The sequence below is a fragment of the Musca autumnalis genome, unplaced genomic scaffold (assembly GCF_047663935.1).
Source record: "Musca autumnalis isolate F117 unplaced genomic scaffold, ASM4766393v1 scaffold_4, whole genome shotgun sequence".
In the NCBI taxonomy this organism is placed as follows: Eukaryota; Metazoa; Arthropoda; class Insecta; order Diptera; family Muscidae; genus Musca; species Musca autumnalis.
Genome location: NW_027411977.1, coordinates 52,901,649 through 52,925,043, shown reverse-complemented (window position 1 = coordinate 52,925,043; position 23,395 = coordinate 52,901,649). Strand labels below are relative to the sequence as shown.

The window sequence follows — 23,395 nt, the reverse complement described above, 5'->3', positions numbered from 1 at the left end:
ACCTTGCCGGTTTTCCCACCAAAAGTATATATTTCCAATATCCATATTACGGACAACAGTTTTTAAAATTAGGCTAATAGCTGCGAAATACTGAAAATCTGTCGATAGGGAAAACTTGGACCTATTATAGCAATTCTTTGCGGGAATTAGAACCCAATAGGGCAAATAAGAGCTAATGTGGTTTAAAATTTTAATTTAACCAAAAAGTTAAACTTATATGGGTAATATTCATTTCAAAGATTTTTTAGGTATTGCATCAATTGTGTTGGAAAATTTTCGTTAAAAACTTTAAAATTCCGAACGTGGTTTCAATATGGTTCATTTTCAATTCTTAACATCCAAGGACTAGTTGTTGTTGTTGTAGCAGCTTCTACATGTATGTCTATGTCTTCATTTTATTAATTCGGTTCTACATCCAGCTCCAAGTTCAAAAAGGACGCCACCTGAATAGTGAGAGTGGATTCAAGAGCTGCGGACCTGTGCCGCATGCTGGGCAGATATTCTGCGTGCCATCAATCGTGACCCAATCAGATCTTAGTTGCGCCAACATGACTCTAGTTTGTCTTGGCAGCTTTTGTTCTTCCGCTTCCACGGATGGTGGATCTTCACTGTAGGCTTCTAAAGCCGCAGCGACCGCATCAGTGTGAATAACTCTCAAACATACCTGATAAGAAAGTTGATCTAGGGGTTCTCTTTTAAATCTCTGGACCTCCCTTTCCAGATCACGATTATCCTCCCTGACTCGCCTGGGTGGTTCGGACATATCCACCAGATGGTGATTTGGGTGGTCTTGCCTATAGAATTCAAGCAAGCACTGCATCGTCAACATCCTGTTGTGTCGAAGCGCCGGCAGGATCTTGGTCTCCTTATATAAATGGTCCACTGAAGACATGAGGTGACACCCTGTAGCTGTTCTCAGGGCAGCATTCTGGAAGATTTGTAAGTTATCCCATTGCGTATCAGTTACGTTACACGGTGCTCTTGAATCAAATTTAAATAGAAGGTGCTTACACCTGTGATGTTTTGCGGATTCTGAAACTACAATGTTCATAAATGAGAAAAATAAAAAAGAGCGCTTTTTAAATAAATTGCGATTCAAGTTGACATTTTTAGGGGTTGTTTAGGTTTTCACGAATGTTGTAGCTATGAAAATTCTCTACAAGATTGACATTAATGACATTTTCGTAGGTTTTACAACTTTTGGCATACATATAGAAGTTGAAATTGAATCAAACGTCTTCTTGCTTTTAAAGTTTTTTCTCGGGTTGTGGTCTACAGATATCAGACTGAATAAACGGTTCTTAAAGATCAAAATAACAAACCAAATGACATTTTTATTCTGTTTTCTCTGGTTCTGGTCCAAAGATACTAAACCGTTCAATATTCAAGAAAACGATTAACTACAATAATGTTGCAAAAATATTAGTAAACAATTTTCTGGAACATACGAACTGTCAGTGAAAGGTTCTTTAAGCTCAAATAGCAAAACTCTTTAGAAAATATTCGATTTTAATACTTTATATGTTCTAGGAACTTGTTTACTGAAATCTTACGAACATTTTTGTAGTCGACTGACTCTGTTCCTAAATTTTTAAATTTTATGATTTTTGTTCAATGTGGCTTCCCTGTGTACTTCCCTGATTTCAGCTGCGCAGTGTTCTCGATCGTACGTTATAATCGATGGGAAGGAGATTTTAGATCATCTGTACTCTCTCTCTCTCTGTATCAATTGTGTGTGTATAGTTAATATCTATTGTCGAAGTACTGTCAATTTTTCTTCAAATTTTAAATTTTTAAAAATTCAAAAAAAAACTGAGCTTCTGAATTCCCTTACTTGAAATCATTTATTGTTGCCGTTTTTTCTGTAATTCATGTATCTTTTTCAATAAGCTGTATGTTTTTAATTAAAAATCACAGTAATTGTAAAATCCTAAACAGGGAGGTAAAATATCAATAATATTGGATTATGTGTACATTTGCCCATTGGCGGTTAACATCAGATGTTTTTACTTGGTTTAGTAGTTTCCAACGGATAATAAGTGCTTTAAAATGCAACATTTCGAACATAAATAACATCAACCTAAAAATAATGTAGCAGCAGCACAACCATAACAATTGTCATTTGCTGGCAATGATGTTCAATACTGCAGAACACGCCAAATTTATAATTCATGTAAATTGAAATGCCACAAAACAACTGACCATTATTATCGCCAAAAACCAACAGAATGGTACTTAACGAGAAATTCTCGAAATGGCTAACAACAGTAGGGGGGGGGGGGGGGGCACACAAAAAAGAAAACAATTGCAGAAATAACAATTTTTGGCAAAAGGGATATAAAATGAGGATTTATATTATCAAATAATATATTGATATAAAATAATGTGACGGCATCAAGTTGCAAGTTCTTACCATCAAACATAATTTTATCACATTTGTTATCATTTTCTTTAGCTGCAACTCCTTTTTTTAATTTTTTATGGAAGCATTTTTAATTCGACCATTTACAAATTGTTTAATTCCAATATGACCAAATGTTTCTGTTGTTATTTTATTTTCAATTTTGCAGTTTCTATTGGACATTGTATTCTCGCATACAAACACATGATCGATCCATTGAAGAGTATATGTATAGATGTCCATATGTAGTATGTTGTTACGTTTGTGTTTTTTTAGAATTGAATTTTTGGCGCTTTATGTTCAATGATGGCATTGAAGCTGATAACGATTCTATCTGCAGTTGTTGAAAATGAAACAATATTCATTGTCCACTTGCGGCGCAAAGCAATACAAATTTTTCTGAAAAAATAATAAAATAACAAAACTTAAAATTGGCCAATATGAGGTTTAGTGGTTAGAGTGTTACCATCTGCTTCTTATATACATAAATATTTTTCTCACGATAATACGATACATAAAACTGCACAGTACCACAATGGTTGTATTACATACGAATGTGCGACAACTAAACATTGAATTGAAATGTTGGTAAATTATATAATAATTTTTATATAATTATAAAATACAATGACAAAAAACTTTTAATTATTTTCTTGATGGATCTGAGCATTATGATCGAAGATTTTTGCAAGTGAAAATTTTGCCTGTTAAGGCGAAGATAATTTTAACATTAATTATACCCTTAGCATTTATGCCAACGAGGGTATATACACTTTCATACATGCAAAATGTGTCTCTTCGAAGACTCAAATATGTTTGGACGAAATCCGTTTCAGACAATTTGGAGTTGATTTATCAATGTCCGTCCGTCTGTCTGTCTGGTTGGAGAGCACGATAACTCTCGAATAGATCAAGCAATTCGGTCCAAAATTTGGCTTTCGTAATATTTTCCCCAAACTTAGTTAAATTCGAAGATGGGTTATATCGGTCCACTCCTTCCGGTACCTCCTCCACAAAAGTTCGAAAATGTTCGGAAAATTTGTGCGCACGATAACTCTTGAAGAAAGTAACCGATTTGAACCATACTTTGCACATCGTAAAATTTCTACAAGATTTAGATGAGGTTCCAATATGGACTCAATCGGTCCACTCCTTCCCCCACAAAACCTCTCACACAAAATTTCGGATAAGTTCAGATTAGGACCTGCTTTCGAATCGCTTTGATTTTTGTTGCAACAACTTGTAGTCACTGCCCCCTACACGACGGTACAAGTTTCATCAGGGGCAAGTCCATACTTCCTGAGAAAAATAGCCGGATCTGCCGATTCGGTCCAAAATTTGGCCTTCGTATTATTTTGTCCAAACATAGTTTAAATTCGAAGATACACCATATCGGTCCACTCCTTCAGGTCTCTCCCCACAAAAGTTCAAAAATTTTCGGAAAAATTGTGCGCACGATAACTCTTGAAGGGAGTGACCGATGTAATCCATACTTTGCAGATCCTAATATATCTACCAGATATAGATCAGGTTCGAATATGGACTATATTTGTCTACTCCTTTGGATAAGTTCACTTAAAGACCTGCTCTCCATATTTCTTGGGAAAACAGCCCGAAAGGTGTAAAAAACCCATATGTCACCATATGTGCCGGTTCGAGAGCACGATAACTCTCGAACTGTTCAACCGATTTGGTCCAACATTTGGTCTTCGTCATATTATATCCAAACTTAGTTTCATGGGACAATACCGGTCCACAACTTCTGGTCCTTCTCCCCAATATTTTAATATGTTACAAAAATTCTACGACGATATCACTTGAATGGGGCAACAAATTTGGTTCAAACTTTGGATCTCCTAATAGTTTGTCAAAATTTAGTTTAACTTCTAAAATGGCCCATATCGGCCCTCTCTAAGGGTACGCCCCCTCCCCCCCACAAAGTTTCAACATTTGTGTCTTAGTGCAGTTAATTCCTAGTCCAAATTTTTGTCGGCAAGTTCAAATGTCCAAAAAGGGCCACAAAATTTTGAAGAGACCTTAAATACATTCGATCTGTCCGTAGGTGAAAGTTTCACTTCACATTGGCTGAGGGTATATATCTGTAGGCAAAGCCGACTGACACTTTTTTACTTGTTTTTTTTATTAATTTCTCGTTGGAGTTGAGCTTTATGTGCGAACATTTGTGCAAGTGAAAAACGAAAGCCGAAGATTCAAATCCACACAACCATCAAATTATGTAACATGGTTTCGCTATTGGACACTGACCTGCCCGCGTTGTGACCTGGGGAACTGCCTTTAACACCCGGTAAAGGTAATGAGCTAGCATGCACGTGGAAAAGGGTTTGACTTCTGATGTGGCCCAAACAACCAGCCTGGTTGGGTAATCTAGTTCCTAGGTCCTTGCACTAGTTCCAAAACTTATGAATAAAATCATGAAATCTAACTTGCGATATTAAATATACTCAGTTTGTTCAAAGCAAAAATGTGGCATGTCCACAAAAACAAAATATCGCGTACCTTCGATATAAATTTCCAAAGGATCCTCAAACAGACCTTAAAGTACCCTTAACAAATGTTGAAAGTGGACCAATATGGCCTATTTTCGAACATTAACTAATTTTGGACAAAATATTATGGACCAAATCGGTAGATCCGATATCGCGTGTACCGCGTTAGAGAATAATTTTTAACTTCAGAAGTAGACCAAAATTTATTTAAAATTTGCAGAAATATTACGATATGCAAAGTTCGGAAAATCCAGTTCGAAAATTATCGTGCGCACCAACCACTACTTATGGTGGTCGTAGGGTTTTTTAAACCTTTCAGGAAGTATGGACTTGTCCCTTAAAAGGTGATACCGTTGTAATAAGGAAGCGAATACAATTTGCTGCAAAAAATCAAATCGCTTTGAGAGCAGTTCTTAAAATATTAAAACAACAATAATGGGATTAAGCTAGACGATTTAAAAAAAAAATGTAACAACTATCACAATAAAATACGCCACCAGTGAACCAGAGTGAACCAATATAGTCCATATTCTAACCTGATCTATTTCTGGTAGAAATTGAACTTAAACCAAGTTTGGATGATATATTACCAAAACCAAATTTTGGACCGAATCGGTTGATCTGTTCAGACAACATCTAAATCGATTCGAAAAAAGAGTATATACCCCCATATTTTGATGCAAAACATTAAAAAAACTCAAAAGTTTAAATCTGACCTTAAAAAATATCTCTATCCGTTTAGAGTTATATAATTTTAACCAGGAAAAAACGATTCTAAACAACTGTGCAGCGCCAACTAAAATGTCTGGAAAGCACGACTAAATACGTGTTGAAAAAAATTAAAAATTTTCGCAGCTCAAGCAATGTTTGAGAATAGCTTTGAAGTTTGTACTGAAGGTACCACTTTGTCATAATGGATCAAAAGCTTAAAAATGCCGCGGTGACTAACTTAAAAGTATTGACTGACATTGGTCCATCCTTTGCACATTATAAGTGTAATAACAAAGAAATAAGCAAGTGAGCGGGGACTATAGTCGGGACGGGGTCGACTATGTGATACTCTTCATCACCACTCTTTGCATAAGCTTTTCACTGTTAAACATTTCTTTAGAGAGCTTTTATACCAAATAACTTAAGGCTAACTGAACCAAAATAATAATTTTATATTTGACTACTCTCGAAAGCTTTGCAGAAGAGAAGCAGATCTGATATTTTACCATCAATGCCAACACAGATATCTGCGTTAAAAATAAAATTCCACAAATTGGAAATATGGATATCTGAGCGTATTTGCCTATATCTTAAGTATTGGGATCAATAAATACCTCAGAATGTCATGATTGTCCTTTTGTTTAAATGCGCCTAACCAAAGCTGGTATATTCGTCATTACAATTCAAGTAAAAAATGGTACGCCAACCTACTTTGCAACTTTGTAAAAGTTTTTCTACTTCCATTGACAAGCTTTGTTTTGGAATATCCCAACTAGAAGACTGGAGATGTTTTCATATTTAAACATTTCGGCTCCTTAATATTATCTGACCATCACCATCACCAAGATCAATAGCCTTGTTCCTTTCTGGGACCTCCATCAGCCTTCAAGATTTCGTGACGATCCGATCATAATTTCGATCTGTGGCGTAACTACAAAAACTTTGCATCTTTGCTAGGGAGATTTTCCCATAAAAATAAAACGTAGAATTTTGCTCCACATTAGTATTTTGCCCATTCCAACCCATGAACATTATGCAACCATCACCAAAATCAATAAGCTTCTTCCTCTCTGGGACCGCCTTTCACCACCAACATTTCGTGAATATCCTATCAAAATTCCGACTTGGAAAAATGGAATAGATTGACGACTATTGTAGTACCTACTACCTACTTTGCATCAATGTAAAGGTGATCTGTTCTTTTTCCATCGACGGGCAAATTATTTTAAATGCCGTTATATTCTGGGGACACTTTAGATCAATACTGCACTAATAAATTTTAAATTGGCGTATGCGCGTTAAATCGATATTTTTTCCACAGTACATCGTCGGCACACGTCTTCATATGTAGCCGGTCAAACAACGACTTATTTTTACTATCAGATTGGTTTGTTGTTTCACAGGCGTAAGAAAAGAAGTCCTCTTATACATAAAGATACGTGGGTCGTATGAAAAAAATAAATTCTTCATACGCCCTACGATACGATTTTCTTTAATGTCATCCCTACTACGAAGTAGGGCTAGACTTTCAATGTATTTTATTTTAAATATCCATTTTTCAATTCCGTATTTTATTTTACATATCCAATTTTCAATTCCGTGATTTCAACCATCTACGTGTCACGTGTTATGCCATTGCAGTCATGGCCTTTCCGTACTGAATATTCCCAAAAGAGGCTTGTTTCTATGTTACAAAACTTCTTCAAAAGTCGTGGAAGTACGTTGAAGCAATTCATAGATCCTAAACAACGTAAAGTCATCTGTCGTTTGCAAAATAGGAATATTGAGGAGAGGGGGTAATAGGTAACTCCCATGCGAAATATAGTTGCAAAGGGAAACGGTCCATTTAAAAAAAAAAAAAAAAAAAAACAACAATAGTGAGACCCTGTTAAGGTTAAACCTTAGTTATCTGACCACATATATACACATATGTTACTACCCACCTACCTACTTTTTATCGCCGAATCCGATCGAAGTGTCTCACGACATCACTTGTAGAGAAGTTTTTCATGGCTGCAATACTCAGGAAATGTAAGCAAGGAGATTTGCGACACTGAAATTCTAATTGCATTGAACTGCGGAAATTCTAAGTGCAAGGCAGACGTGCCTACCATTGCACCACGGTGGCTCCCAACTGTGGCTTACAGTGTGTGTAATTATTTAGGTGATGGAAAACTAACTATATTCCGACATCCCAAAATGATAGCCGGGATGAACATTTAACATGCTCCACCATGAAATGTTCCAAACTTATATGGAAACATTAGTTTTCTTTCTGTTAAGACTGCACCAAAGCCCACAATTGTAGGTGTGTGAGCTTTTTGACCACTGGGAACCACAAATGTACATCATATCAGTGTGTCGTCTCCAGTGTAAAACATATCGGCTGGTGAACCATGTACGACAATGACCTTATTAATCTTGAGGGCTTTATTGTTGCCTTTATATTATCCTGTCCGGGCGATATACAGTCAATCTTCTATAACCTGTACCAGATTATATTGCTCGTCTCTACAGGAGGATGCGACTGTAATAAAGCCATCAGTTTCATTCTTTGGTAGAATTTTCAGAATTCATTCTGCCTCCTATACATCTCGACGTTTTTCACAGTCCTGCTTTCCGCATTCACTTTTTTATTTTTTTCATTGTTTTATTTCCTTCATTGTGAAATAAACTTAGAATGCTCACTGTAAAAGCGAGAAGAGAAAAGACAACCTTTCCGTTTGGTTGAGGATTCAATTCTAATTTTATTAAAATAAAATGAAACTTAAGAGCTACTTAAACTAATCTATCTTAGCCTACACGCAGACATACAATCTTTTTGATCTATTTAGCCAGCACACAAGGAGGGTTGTTTTGTCCCTACATTGTATGCCTTCTACCTACTGAGCGTATCGTTATCTTCGTGTGTGGACTTTATGACATTCTTTCTTATCAGTGCTCACACACATAGATTTACGATGGCTCGGATTTCATCATACATATTTAAAATAGATTAATAATTGCCGTCTGCGCCAGCGCATAAGAGCGCTGCATTGAAAACATATGGTATTTTATGGCACTGGGAAATGAATAATATGCAATATTTATTTTTAATGGTTTGATTTTCCCAGTGCCCTAACCTCACCCAAAGACATGTACAAAGTTATTTGTACACTCACTTTTCAATGATCGTGTATTCGTTTCCTCTGCTGGTGGTGCTAACTAACTCAGGCAAACACTTGTGTGTCTGCCCTGACCTTGAATAGCTCATCTGGCAAACAAGCGGTTCCTTCCTTTAGCTGGTCCATTACAGAACATTTGTTCCGTAAGCCGAATTAAGAAAAGATCTCCAATTCTATCTGTTTATTGCTTCGCTTTCTGGAATACCGCGCCTTTTCATCTCTTCATCCACTTGTTTGCGCCATCTATTCCTTGGCCTGCCAATTCTGCGTGCACCGCCAAGTATTTTTACGCCTTTTTAGCGGGTTCATCATCGCTCATTCTTATGATATGGCCTAGCTAAAGAAATCGTTGCATCTCGATACGTTTAACTATATTGATGTCGTTGTATAGCAGATACAGTTCGGGGTTCATGCGACGTCGATATTCACCGTCAACGCTGATTGGTCAGTAGATCTTACGAAGAATTTTTTTCTCAAACACACCAAGCACTGCCATGTCTGCTTGCGTACGTACCCAGGCATCGGAACCATACATCAGCACGGGTAGTATCAGTGTTTTGTAGAGTGTTATTTTTATTTGACGAGATGTAGCTTTGTTTTTAAACTGCTTACTTAAGCCAAAGTAGAATCTGTTGGCCAATACAATACTTCTTTTTATTTCACAACTGATGTCATTTGTTGTGTTTACGACGGTGCCGAGGTATAAGAAGTCTTTTACTACCTCAAAATTATAGGAACCAACTTCAACAGTTGGTCCGAGCTCAATGGACGCATTACGCGCCGATACCACCAACTTGGTCTTCCCGCCGTTTACCGCCAGACCCACTTTGGCAGATTCTCCTTCGACCTTCATAAAGGCATCGGTTACTTCTTTTACTGATCGTCCCATGATGTCTATATCATCAGCATAAGCAAGTAACATGTGGCTATTGGTGTATATTCTGCCACTTCTTTTGAAGTTTGCCTCTCGTATTACCTTTTCTAGCAGGATGTTGAAAAGATCACACGAAAGACTGTCTCCTTGCCTGAAACCTCTTTTGGTACAAAACTCTTCGGAGAGGTTCTTTGCTATTTTAACTGAAGATCTTGTGTCAGTTAGAGTCATTTTACAAAGCCGAATGAGCTTTGCGGTGATACCTAATTCAGGCATGGCTTGGAATACCTTTGGAGGCTGCTTTCGAAGGCTGCTTTTTAATCGACAAAAGGTGGTAGGTGTTGATCTGGATCTTCTCTAGGGGTTGCCGCAGTGTAAATATCTGGTCAATGGTGGATTTGCCAGGTCTATAGCCCATTGGTATGGCCCAATTATGTCGTTGACCATTGGCTTTAGCCGTTCGCACAATATCCCCGACACGATCTTGTAGGCGATAGTGAGAAGACTTATGCCCCTATAGTTAAAGCATACAGTCTTATCTCCTTTCTTGTGGACGGGGCACAATATATTCGGATTCCAATCGTCGAGTACACTTTCTTCCTGCCAGATGGTGCTAACTAGCTGATGAATACACCTTATCAGCGTGTCCCCTCCGGTTTTGAACAGCTCAGCTGGTAAGCCATCGGCTCCCGCTGCCTTATTAATCTTCAGCCGGTTTATTGCTGTCTTTACCTCATCTTGGCTGGGCGGGTACATTCAATACCATCTTCTGGGATTGGATCTGTGGTATCTTCGTCGTTCTTTCCATATCCTGAGCACACTATCTGTATCAGTTACCAAATTACCTTCCTCATCTCTACAGGAGGAGGTGCCTGTATCAAAGCCATCAGTTTGATGTCTCACTCTTTGCTAGAATTTTCGGACTTCATTCTGTCTCCGGTACATCTCGATTTGTTCACACTCCCGCTTTTCCATCTCTCTCTTTTTCCTGCGGAAAAGACGTTTCTCCTCTCTCCTTTTCTATCGATACCTCTCTCGTGCGCTACGCGTTGCTACTGATTGTAAAGTAGCTCTATATGCCGCATTTTCCTCTTCGGTAGCAGCACGTCACTCCTGGATTTTGCGGCTGTATTGATACAGTGTGCAATGCTTTATCATTGATGTTATATGTTATCGGGATGAGCTGTGCTTTGATTAAGCAATTGGGCTAGTTGAGTGGAATATGCTGTGGTTATCTGTTGTGATTAAAGCTTACCGATGTCTAACTTTCGTGTTGTATTTGCTTGTACTTTGTTTGCTACGTTTAACCGGGTGCGTACTTTTGCTGCAACAAGGTAGTGTTCCCTTGTTTGCCCTTAGGAACAAACGCACATCCAACACTCTCCATGAATGTCTTTCATCTATCCCAACGTGATCAATTTGATTTCTTGTTTCTGATCTGGAGACAGCCAGGTGCCCTTATGGATGTCGAGATGTTTAAATCTGGAGCTGATAACTACCATGTTGTCAGATGTTTCATTGTGGAGACTGAATTTTCCGACTGTTGGGCCAAAGATATTTTCCTTTCCAATTTTTATAATGTCATGGGCAGGACAACGGTCATATGTTTCTTCTAAGCGCTCATAAAATATATATTTGGTCTGTTCGTCCTTGTCTTCAGTGGGAGCATGAGCGCAAATAAAGCTGATGTTGAAGAATTTTGCTTTTAGTCGAATTGCAGCGAGTCTTTCATTCACTGGGGTGAAGCTGGAGACCAGATGTTTTAACCTCCGACCAACTACAAATCCGCAACCAAACTCATGCTTTATGTCATTGCAGCTATAATATAGTGCGTCACCTTTAGGTGCTGTTGTGACGCCTTTCCCATTCCATCGTATTTCCTGGATGGCAGTTATGTCGGCCTTGTACTTTTCAAGTACATCTGCTAATGTGTAAACTGCACCTTCTCTATAAAGAGTGCGAACATTTTGTTTTTTCATAATAGGCAGCTTTTATCTAGGGGAGGGTTACTAACCCGACGCCCAAACCCAAGTCTTTAACGTTCTTATAGGTGAACGCGCGGCACATTTTAGCTCACTACCTTAAACGGATGTTAAAGCAGCTGCACCAGGTGACACCACGGGGAGGTCAGTGTCCACTTTAGATGAGAGAGGGACCGAGATAAATCCTGGACTTTGCCATGTTAAAGCCTGTCAGGACCGTTACTTGGTATCTCTCATCCCCTACGTCACCCTAGCCTGTATTATTTATTTAGACGTCTTATAACTGTGTCTACCTCATTCTGTCTACGCGGATACTAACATCTTCAAAAGTATTTTCAAAAAATCTGAACATATAATATGTATATGATGTTTCTATCTTTGGTAGAATTTTCCGAATCTTCTGAATTTTCTGAATCTTGGACATCTCTAGATTTTTTTTCAGGAAACAATATTGTATCGAACACATGGCATCCCTGAAGACCCAGAAAAATCGCTTGAACACACATACACAGATGCAAACAAACTCTAATAAACAATAACAAAATTGAAAAAAAAGAACAACAATAACAACAACAACCACAACAAAAGCATTCACCTAACGAGGACAAGTGAATTTAATGCCGTGACAAAATTACCAAAAAATTGTTTGTATTGGCAATGATAGTCTATTTAGACGGTATGTTTTTACAGCTGATTGGTAGAGAGAGATGAAAATTCTGTTGGCCAAAAACTCAAACTCAAACACACACACACATTTAATACACTAAACCAACAGGAAATAGAGTCGACCAAAACCGATATTTTTCTCAATATGTTTCTTTTTTTATTATGGAATGTAGTTTTGTGTTATGATAGCGAATAGAAATGAACAGCCAACCAACCTAGTCCGTTTTGCCATTTGATGTAGCTGCTGTTGTTATTCAATTTTTTATTGTCGTCATTTGCGAGCCAATCTTACCGGCAATGATACTCTAAGCCACAAAATTGTATATCTTTCGAAACGGATGTGGTTGAACTATGTTGCATTTGTTGGACATTGTACAGAATGTTTGTGCCGGTGCATCGGAACTCATACACATACAACTTTAAATGTGCACAAAAATCTATTGCATGTATGTTTATATATTAGTGCATACATGTGACGGGCGAGCAACAGCATTCTGATACAGCAGGTTGTTATAGCCAACCAACCGCTAAATATAACAAATATTGCTAAAGGACGAGAAAAAATAGACATGAAATGCTACGATATTCCATGCATATTTAATAGGGTTATGATATAAACAATAATAATATTTTTTTTTTTTTTTTTTTTGCCTTATTAAGGCGATGGCCATTTATAGTGATATTTAATTAATTTTCTTTCGAGTTGAGCTGTAAGGTCTATAGAGATACATTGAAAAATTAGGAGTCTACCGAAGTCCCACGCATACAACCATTACACTACGTTTCACGGGTGGTAAAGCCGATCTTCAGATGTATTAGGATGTTGTTGTTGTGGCAGACGAAGGCAAAGCTTGGAAACTAGTATATATATCGCACTTCATTAGATAAATGTATATGCGAAATTATGTCAGTTAATTGAAACTCCAAACTTTTCCTATAGTCCTGCTTGGTAATCCCATTTTTCGGTAGACTCCTAATTTTTCAATGTATCTCTAAAGGCCTTACAGCTCAACTCGAAAGAGAATTAATTAAATATCACTATAAATGGCCTTCGCCTTAATAAGGCAAAAATAAAAAATAATTTCACCATGAGCCAGGCTGGGATTCGAACCTGGGTCTCCGACAACTGAGTGTCAAGGTTGCCGGCGTCTTAGCGTTCTAAGCCACCATCAACTTGTCAAAACTTTAGTAGACAATAATTGATGATCAAAAAATAAAATCTTCTGATATAGAAGAGCAATTACTAATTTTGTAGGAATAAAACTTACCGTAGTATTTGTGAACATTGAAAAATGGGATTACCAAGCAGGACTAATGAAGTGCGATATATATATACTAGTTTCCAAGCTTTGCCTTCGTCTGCCACAACAACAACATCCTAATACACCTGAAGATCGGCTTTACCACCCGTGAAACGTAGTGTAATGGTTGGATGCGTGGGACTTCGGTAGACTCCTAATTTATCAATGTATCTCTAAAGGCCTTACAGCTCAACTCGAAAGAGAATTAATTCAATAATAATATTTATTTATCAATATTTTTGTGAAATGTTTTGTACTTAATTAAATTGATGTATACAGAATTTCGTTAGGAAAGCTTCACAAATGCATACAAATGACACCTTATGCCGGAGCTATTATATAATGTGATAGACTATGTCATATTTAAATTATCAATTATAATATCCACCTACGCTTAGCGAATGGAATTGTTCCTTACGTTTTAGCAACCACTTACTTCGGAAGAAATCTGAATAGATTTCCACTGCTCTATAATTCCTTTTTCCTCAACCACCATGCAGTCTGTATTTATACGCTCATTCATTCTCATAACATGGCCGATGTCGTTCTCCGGTACATCCCATGTTTTATACGACGTCGATGTTAGCGAACAACGCAGATTGGCCCGTAGTTCTTTCGAAGAAGTTTTCTGTAAAACATAAACCGTACAGCATTACTTACTGAGCTGGCCCATTACAGAACATTTGTTCCATAGGCCGAACTAAGAAAAGATCTCCAATTCTCCCTATTTGTTGCTTCGCACTCTGGAATACCGCGCCTTTTCATCTATTCCTTGGCCTGCCAATTCTGCGTGCACCGCAAAGCGGCTCGTATTTATACGCCTTTTTAGCGGGTTCATCTTCGCCCATTCTTATGATATGGTCTAGCCAACGCAATCGTTGCATCTCGATACGTTTAACTATATTGATGTCGTTGTATAGCAGATACAGCTCGTGCTTCATGCAACGTCGATATTCACCATCAACGCAGATTGGTCCTTGGTTTTTTCTCTCAAACACGCCAAGCACAGCTTTATCTGCTGGCGAAAGTACCCAGGCTTCGAAACCATACATCAACTTCGAAACCATACATCAGCACGGATAGTATCAGTGTTTTGTAAAGCGTTATTTTTGTTTGACGAGTTGTGGCTTTGTTTTTGAAGTGCTTACTTAAGCCAAAGTAGCATCTGTTGGCCCATACAATTCTTGTTTTTATTTCACAACTGATGTCGTTTGTTGTGTTTACTGCGGTGATGAGGTATACGAAGTCTTTTACAACCTCAAAATTATAGGAACCAACTTCAACAGTTGGTCCGAGCTCAATGGACGCATTGCGCATCGACACCATTAACTTGGTATTCTCACCGTTTACCGCCAGACCCACTTTAGCAGATTCTCCTTCGACCTTCATAAATGTATCGGTTACTTCTTTTACTGATCGTCCCATGATGTCTACAGCATCATCATAAGCAAGTAACATGTAACTATTGGTGTAGATTGTTCCACTTCTTTTGACGTTTGCCTCTCGTATAACCTCTTCCAACAGGATGTTGAAGAGATCACACGAAAGGCTGTATCCTTGCCTGAAACCTCTTTTGATAAAAAATTCTTCGGAGAGGTTATTTCCTATTTTAACTGAAGATCTTGTGTCAGTTAGAGTCATTTTACAAAGCCGAATGAGTTTTGCGAGGATACCAAATTCAGACATGACTTGGAATACCTTTGAACATAGCGGGCTGTCGAAGTGTGCTTTATAATCGACAAAAAGGTGGTAGGTGTCGATCTCCATCTCTTGGGTCTTCTCAAGGATTTGCCGCAGGGTAAATATCTGGTCAATGGTGGACTTGCCAGGTCTAAACCCGCATTGGTATGGTCCAATTATTTCGTTGACCATTGGCTTTTGTCGTTCGCACAATATCCCTGACACTATCTTATAGGCAATAGGGAGAAGACTTATGCCCCCATAGTTTGAGCATACAGTCTTATCTCCTTTCTTATGAACGGGACACAGGATGCTCAGCTTCCACTCGTCGGGTACGCGTTCTTCCTGCCGGATGGAGCTAACTAGCTGATGTATACACCTTATCAGTGTGTCGCCTCCGGTTCTAAACAGCTCGGCTGTTAGGTCATCAGCTCCTGCTGCCTTATTATTTTTCAGCCGGTTTATTGCTGTCTTTACCTCACATTGGCCGGGTGGTATGCAATCAATACCATCTTCTGGGATTGGATTTGTGGTATCTTCGTCGACTTCGCTACTGCTGGATACCAACGGTTTGGAAAAATGCTCTTTCCATATACTTAGCACACTATTTGTATCAGTTACCAGATTACCTTGCTGGTCTCTACAGGAGGATGTTCCATTTCCAAATCCATCAGTTTGATGTTTCACTCTTTGGTAGAATTTTCGGACATCTCGATTTGTTCACACTCCAGCTTTTCCATTTCTCTCTTTTTCCTGCGGAAAAGACGTTTCTCCTCTCTCCTTTTCTCCCAATACCTCTCTCGTGCGCTACGCGTTGCTACTGATTGTAAAGTAGCCCTATATGCCGCATTTTTCTCTTCGGTAGCAGCACGACACTCCTGGTCATACCATGGATTCTTTGGTGGAGGTCTCTGGTATCCAAGTACCGATTTTGCTGCTGTTTGCACGGAGTGGGCAATGTTTTGCCATTGTCCTGATATGTTATCGGGACGAGGAGTGCTTTGATAAAGCTATTGGGATAGTTGAGTGGAATATGCTGTGGCTATCTGTTGCGATTGCTGCTTACTGTTGTCTAACTTTCGTGTTGTGTCTGTTCGTACTTTGTTTGCTACGTTTAATCTGGTACGTACCTTTGCTGCAACAAGGTTTTGGTCCGAGTCTATGTTCGCACCTCGGAACGATCGTATATCCAACACGCTTGATGCATGTCTTCCATCTATGACGACGTGATCAATTTGATTTCTTATTCTTTGATCTGGCTACAGCCAGGTGTCCTTATGTGCTTAAATCTGGTACTGCTAACTACCATGTTTCTAGCAGGTGCAAAGTCTATCAGCATCATACCATTGTCAGATGTTTCACTGTGGAGACTGAATTTCTCCTTTCCAATTTCGGCATTAAACTCGCCTAGTATAATTTTAATGTCATGGGCAGGGCAACGGTCATAAGTTTCTTCTAAGCGCTCGAAAAAAATATATCTCTGGTCTGTTCGTCCTTGTCTTCAGTGGGAGCATGAGCGCAAATAAAGCTAATGTTGAAGAATTTTGCTTTTAATCGAATTGCAGCGAGTTTTCACATTCACTGGAGTGAAGCTGGAGACCAGATGTTTTAACCTCCGAACAACTACAAATCCGCAACCAAACTCATGCTTTGTGTCATGGCAGCTATAATACAGTGCGTCACCTTTAGGTGTTGTTGTGACGCCTTTCCCGTTCCATCGTATTTCCTGTATGGCAGTAATATCAACCTTGTACTTTTCAAGTACATCTGCCAATGCGTAAACTGCACCTTCTCTATAAAGAGTGCGAACATTCTAGGTGCAGACTCGCAGATCATGGTTCTTAAAACGTTTGCGGGGTTCGTAAACTTTAGAGGGGTTTTTAGATGGCTTTGTTTTTTCTATTCTTTCGTTTTTTCATAGTAGGCTGTTTTTCTCTAGGGGAGGGTTATTATCCCGACGCCCAAAACCAAGTTTTTAACGTTCTTATGGGTCAACGCGCGGCACATGTTAGCTCACTATCTTTAACGGGTGTAAAAGGCAGTTCCCTAGGTGACAACACGGGGAGGTTAGTGTCCACTTGAGATGAAAGAGGGACCAAAATAAATCCTGGGCTTTGCTATGTTAAAGCCGGTCAGGACCGTTCCTTGGTATCTTCCATCCCCTACATCATCCACCACAAACTACAAAATAAGTTATTTTACAAAATAAGTCGTTTTCCATAATTTATTTAGTTATCCCTTCTATTTTTTATCATGCAATTATTTTAATAACCATATCGCTCATTTACTCAAAGAGTGGCATAACTCAAAAAATTCGTTTTTTGAGTTAGCAGTTTCTATTTTTTCTACGACTTCCACTTTATCTTGTGTCAAATTTTCATGCTGATATCTCTAAAACTAGACGAGTTACAGCTCCTTTACTACGAGTTTCGCATAATTGAACACAACCCAGCAAAAAAAAATGGAAGTGGTGCAAGTTGGAGTGAGGATTTCATTACATGCATGGATGCGCTTCCAGTGGACTAATGAAAAAGGCAATCCTTTTCCTCACATTTGGATTACATCCAACAAGCACTTTTATGTATAAACGATAAAAAATGCAATTTTCATTCAACAAATGAAATTAAAGTAATACGGCGTTTATATTATAGTTTTTTGCAGGGTTAACCTTCTTTATGAGGATTTGTTTGAAGTATATACAATGGAAATGACATTTGAAACCCAGACCCACTGGGTTAACCTTGTTATATATAAACGGCCTATAAGAATAAAATTAAAATGTCTTATTAATGGCCTGTTCCCGTACTTTACAAAGTGGTAAAAGTCGTAAACGATTTTCATACAAATTTTGTGTACGGGAACGCAAAACTCGTAAAAGTGGTAAAAATTGTAAAAATGGAGTGCTTCCTAGCTGCGTGCTGCGGAAGCAAAATGGAGTGCTTCCTAACTGCGTGCTGCGGAAGCAAAATGGAGTGCTTCCTTTCTGCGCGCTCCCTTGTAAAATTCACTGAGGAATTCATAGAAAAAGAAGCACTTCGTGACACTTGCACCAGTGATTTAACTGCTTCCGTGGATGCAAACTTTTTGCTGGGAATATTTTTTTAAATTTATGAAGCACTACAACACTTGAAATCATGCATGATCTTGCACAGAAATTTAGCACTGATATCTGGCTAGCTTTTTGCAAAATATGGTCCAAGTAGTTATTTTAGTTTTTGTATAATAACCTTTTTAAGTTGGGAAGTCAAATTTCAATCGCCAACATAAAACGCGTTTTTTCGAAATTCGATTTTTTGAGATGTGTCACTCTTTGAGTAAATGAGCGATATGTTTGTTTAAGGTTTTGCCAAGAATTGCAAAATCCGCCACAAAAAATTCGAATTTAAATCAGCTGATCAAACTTGCAAATTCTTACAAGGAAAATTGTGCTTGCAAAAACTTGTAAGTTCTCAGTCACAAGACTCTCCAATATTCTCTCACAATTCTCTCCGAATTCGCTCTCTTTTACTTCACAAGTTTGTTATCGAACAGCATTTTGTAAAAGTTTGTACAAATTTGTACAATAGGTCGTACAAAAAAATTAAAGTGGCTTGTGCGTGACCTTTTTGAATAGTTAAACGGAATAAACGTTATTTTAATCATTAATAGGGAAAAGGTTCACTCACTCTTGTTACAGGAAATCATTTTTGAGATAAAATGTAAAAAATCGTGCATACCACTGTGGCACCTAGGTACCCATGCCTCGGAACCATGTATAACTATAAAGTATGATTTGAAAATAACGGGTTTTTATCGGACCTCTATCTTTGGTCTACTCTCCTTGTCTTCGGTCGAGGCAAAGGCACTGATAAGACTATATTTGATGAATTTTCGCTAGTAGTCCGTTCACCGATTTGAATCTGGCGATGTTGTGTTATCGTTTTTTTTCGAAATGGTAAATAACAGCCTATCTTTTAACGGTATGATATAGTTTAATCAACATTGCCCCTATCATATTTAGTCTATTCAAATAATACGTTCCTATGTAACCTTTTCGGCGAACAGCCCAAGTGATTTTTGGATGCAGCGTTGATATGGCAAATGTCGCAACGGGAAACTGTATAACGAAAATGGTAAAGGCACTTACATACATACATAGCATTATAGTGGTTATTGTATAACCATGTTTGAAAAGTGGGCGATTGTATTCAATTGCAGTCACCAGTGGTATTGAGTATTTTGTCCCAAATTACATTGTAACTGATAAAAAGAAGAGGAAAATGAAAATATTCACAAAATATCAACGATACCGAACATTAGGCAGAAGTTGCTGGCCTTTTTGAGGTCAAATATATAACATAAATTATTTTGTCAGGGGAAGGAAAAATTGCAAGGCCGTTTTCTGCAAACGCTATAATTTAATTGATAGGGAAATAAGTTAGACAAAATATTAAAACTAAAAAAGATACGTAATGTCGGGAGTAATATGAATTAAAATATTTTTTTTTTATTTGCTTCAAAAACAAAGACTTTAAAGCTAAAAATAAACAAAATTAAAATGTTCTTTATTTCTTGGTTTGCAGGGAAGTTCTTCCACACCAGCTGCCACTCCCGTTGCCGCTGCTGTACCGCCTCCACCACCGCGTAACGTTTATCCGGGAGCTCCGCCCCCAGCTCCAACGGTCACTATAAAAGGGGTTCATCGTCCGCCAGCAATGACTAGTCCAGCAGCTGCTGCTGCCGCCGCTGCAGCAGGTGGTTTAGCTGGAGCTCAATATCGTGGTGCTACTTGGACTCCACAGGGTTATACACCAGCTGCAGCTGCAGCAGCTGCTGCTGCCGCCGTCGCTCAACAGGCTGCCTATCGTTATACAGCACCATTGCCGCAACCAACATATGCTGCTTATACGCCGCATACAACAACTACACCAGCAACAACAACGGTAAGTGAAAATAACAAAAGAAATTGTATAAAACTAGTTTTTGGTCCAAAAAATTATTCCTTCTATGACGAAGAAGAAAAAAGCATCTAAGATCGGGCTATAATCTGCATTTAAGCTTTCTTTTTTTGAAGTTTGTGGGAGAGGTATCAACAACAGTTCGTCGGTGTCATGCTTAAGTGTTCCATACGTCATTTGCGTGATTCGAGAAAAACTCAAGTTAATTTTTAAGTCCATACAGACTAGATGGGGTGCACAAATCCGATACTTTAAGAGCCTAATTCTACTTAAAAGACTGAGAGAATATATCAGTAGTTTATTTTAGTCAGATCACTGTTATAGTCTAGAAGTTATGGCCAAGTTTTATAAATGCAAAAGATTGTTGAATTATTCCATAGGATCTTTTTGTCATGTTTTTGACAATTTGTGTCACATGGAACACGTTATATCACATTTTAACAAACAATTTTTGGTAAATTTTGTTCCACCTCTGTTCACATGAAACAGTTGCAATAGAAAATAAATGCTTTAGGAACCATATGTTTCCTTTACATATGCTTCTTATTAGCTTATTCTTATTGTCTTATTTCATCGTTTAAAGATATCCTCAGTAAGTATATGATCGATCAATTCTTTTCCGAGACAGAGTGAGCACCACCAAGCGGTAATTTGTCGCAAAACTATGTAATATTTTTTAACGATTTCAGCAAAATAGAACATTGGTGGCGTTTATTTAATTGGGATAGCTGTTACAATTTTGATTTTTCAAAATAGTCTGGCTTAATCCCTTTTGTTGTTTTAATATTTAAAACAACAAGTTTATTAGTGGAGAAGGTTTGGCATTGTTCGCCAAGGGGTAAGGCAAGGAAGACTAGTTTCGATCCACGCCACTGGATCTCATCAGTTCCCTTTGTTTCTTGTTTGTGGATATTCTCCACCGAAGTTATTTTTCAATAACTTCTTAAACAAGGAACTTTTTATACCCAAACATCAATCGTCAGCTCGAAGTATAAACGTAAACAAAGAAAACCCTTCAATGAGAAGTTTTTCTTTGGTAACCTAACACAACTGTTTGGGTATAAAAAGTTCCTTGTTTAAGAAGTTATTGAAAAATAACTTCGGTGGAGAATATCCACAAACAAGAAACAAAGGGAACTGATGAGATCCAGTGGCGTGGATCGAAACTAGTCTTCCTTGCCTTACCCCTTGGCGAACAATGCCAAACCTTCTCCACTAATAAACTTGTTGTTTTAAATATTAAAACAACAAAAGGGATTAAGCCAGACTATTTTGAAAAATCAAAATTGTAACAGCTATCCCAATTAAATAAACGCCACCAATGTTCTATTTGAGAAACACTGGCACGGTTTTGTGTGTTGTTGGTATATAAGCTACCAAACAGCATTTGGGTATGTGCATTTGTTGAAAAATCAACGACACATACGAGTGGAAGAAGGTTTGCTTTGTTTCGTAAACACTTTCGTCGGAGTTGTGTTAGGTTACCAAAGAAAAACTTCTCATTGAAGGGTTTTCTTTGTTTACGTTTATACTTCGAGCTGACGATTGATGTTTGGGTATAAAAAGTTCCTTGTTTAAGAAGTTATTGAAAAATAACTTCGGTGGAGAATATCCACAAACAAGAAACAAAGGGAACTGATGAGATCCAGTGGCGTGGATCGAAACTAGTCTTCCTTGCCTTACCCCTTGGTGAACAATGCCAAACCTTCTCCACTAATAAACTTGTTGTTTTAAATATTAAAACAACAAAAGGGATTAAGCCAGACTATTTTGAAAAATCAAAATTTCAGCAAAATTTACCAAATGTAGCTCAAAAAAAATTATTAGGAGTTTTTCTTGGAAAATGCATTAAAATTGGATTTTTTGGTCTGCGCGAATGGGGTTAACGCATTAATGCAAAATAAACAAATTTAGAGGCTTTAAACTACCAAGGAACGGTACTGACCGGCTTTAACATGGCAAAGCCCAGGTTTTATCTTGGTCCCTCTTTCATCCCAAGTGAACACTGGCCTCCCCGTGGTGTCGGGTTATTAATCCTCCCCTAGAAAAAGCAGCCTACTATGAAAAAAACGAAAGAAAAGGAAAACAAACCCCTCTAAAGTTGACGAACCCCGTAAATGTTTTAAGGACCATGATCTGCGAATCTGCACCTGGAATCTTCGCACTCTTTATAGCCAAGGTGCAGTTTACGCCTTGGCAGATGTACTTGAAAAGTACAAGGCTAAAATTACTGCCATACAGGAAATACGATGGAAGGGGAAAGGCGTCACAACAACACCTAAAGGTGATGCACTGTATTATAGCTGCCATGACATAAAGCATGAGTTTGGTTGCGGATTTGTAGTTGGTCGGAGGTTAAAACATCTGGTCTCCAGCTTCACCCCAGTGAATGAAAGACTCGCTGCAATTCGATTAAAAGCAAAATTCTTCAACATCAGCTTTATTTGCGCTCATGCTCCCACTGAATACAAGGACACACAGAACAAAAAGATATATTTTACGAGCGCTTAGAAGAAACTTATGCCCGTTGCCCTGCCCATGATATTAAAATTATACAAGGTGATTTTAATGCCAAAATTAGAAAGGAGAATATCTTTAACCCAACAGTCGGGAAATTCAGTCTCCACAGTGAAACATCTGTCAATGGTATGAGGCTGATAGACTTTGCAGCTGCAAGAAACATGGTAGTTAGCAGTAACAGATTTAAGCATCTCGATATTGATATGGGCACCACGCTGTCGCCAGATCAAGGGACAAGAATTCAAATTGATCACGTTGTGATAGATGGAAGACATGTATCAAGCGTGTTGGATGTACGATCGTTCCGAGTTGCAAACATAGACTCGGACCACCACCTTGTTGCAGCAAAGGTACGTACCAGATTAAAAGTAGCAAACAAAGCGCGAACAGACACAACACGGAAATTGGACATCGGTAAGCTGCAATCACAACAGATAGCCACAGCATATTCCACTCAACTGGTCCATCTGCTTAATCAAAGCACTCCTCGTCCCGATAACATATCAGGACAATGGCAAAACATTGCTCACTCCATGCAAACAGCCGCAAAATCAGTACTTGGATACCAGAGACCTCCACAAAGGAATCCATGGTATGACCAGGAGTGTCGTGCTGCTACCGAAGAGAAAAATGCGGCATATAGGGCTACTTT

General features: G+C 38.3%; 1 protein-coding gene across 2 annotated transcripts in view; it reads left to right on the top strand.

Annotated features, from left to right (window-relative positions):
- Positions 1–23,395, top strand: part of shep (RNA binding motif single stranded interacting protein alan shepard) — a 1,233,958-nt gene that overhangs the window by 633,824 nt on the left and 576,739 nt on the right. For both annotated transcript variants that reach the window (XM_073985862.1, XM_073985863.1), the window contains exon 3: positions 19,849–20,208. In XM_073985862.1, the coding sequence (XP_073841963.1) occupies positions 19,849–20,208 (360 nt within the window). The remainder of the gene's footprint in view (positions 1–19,848; positions 20,209–23,395) is intronic.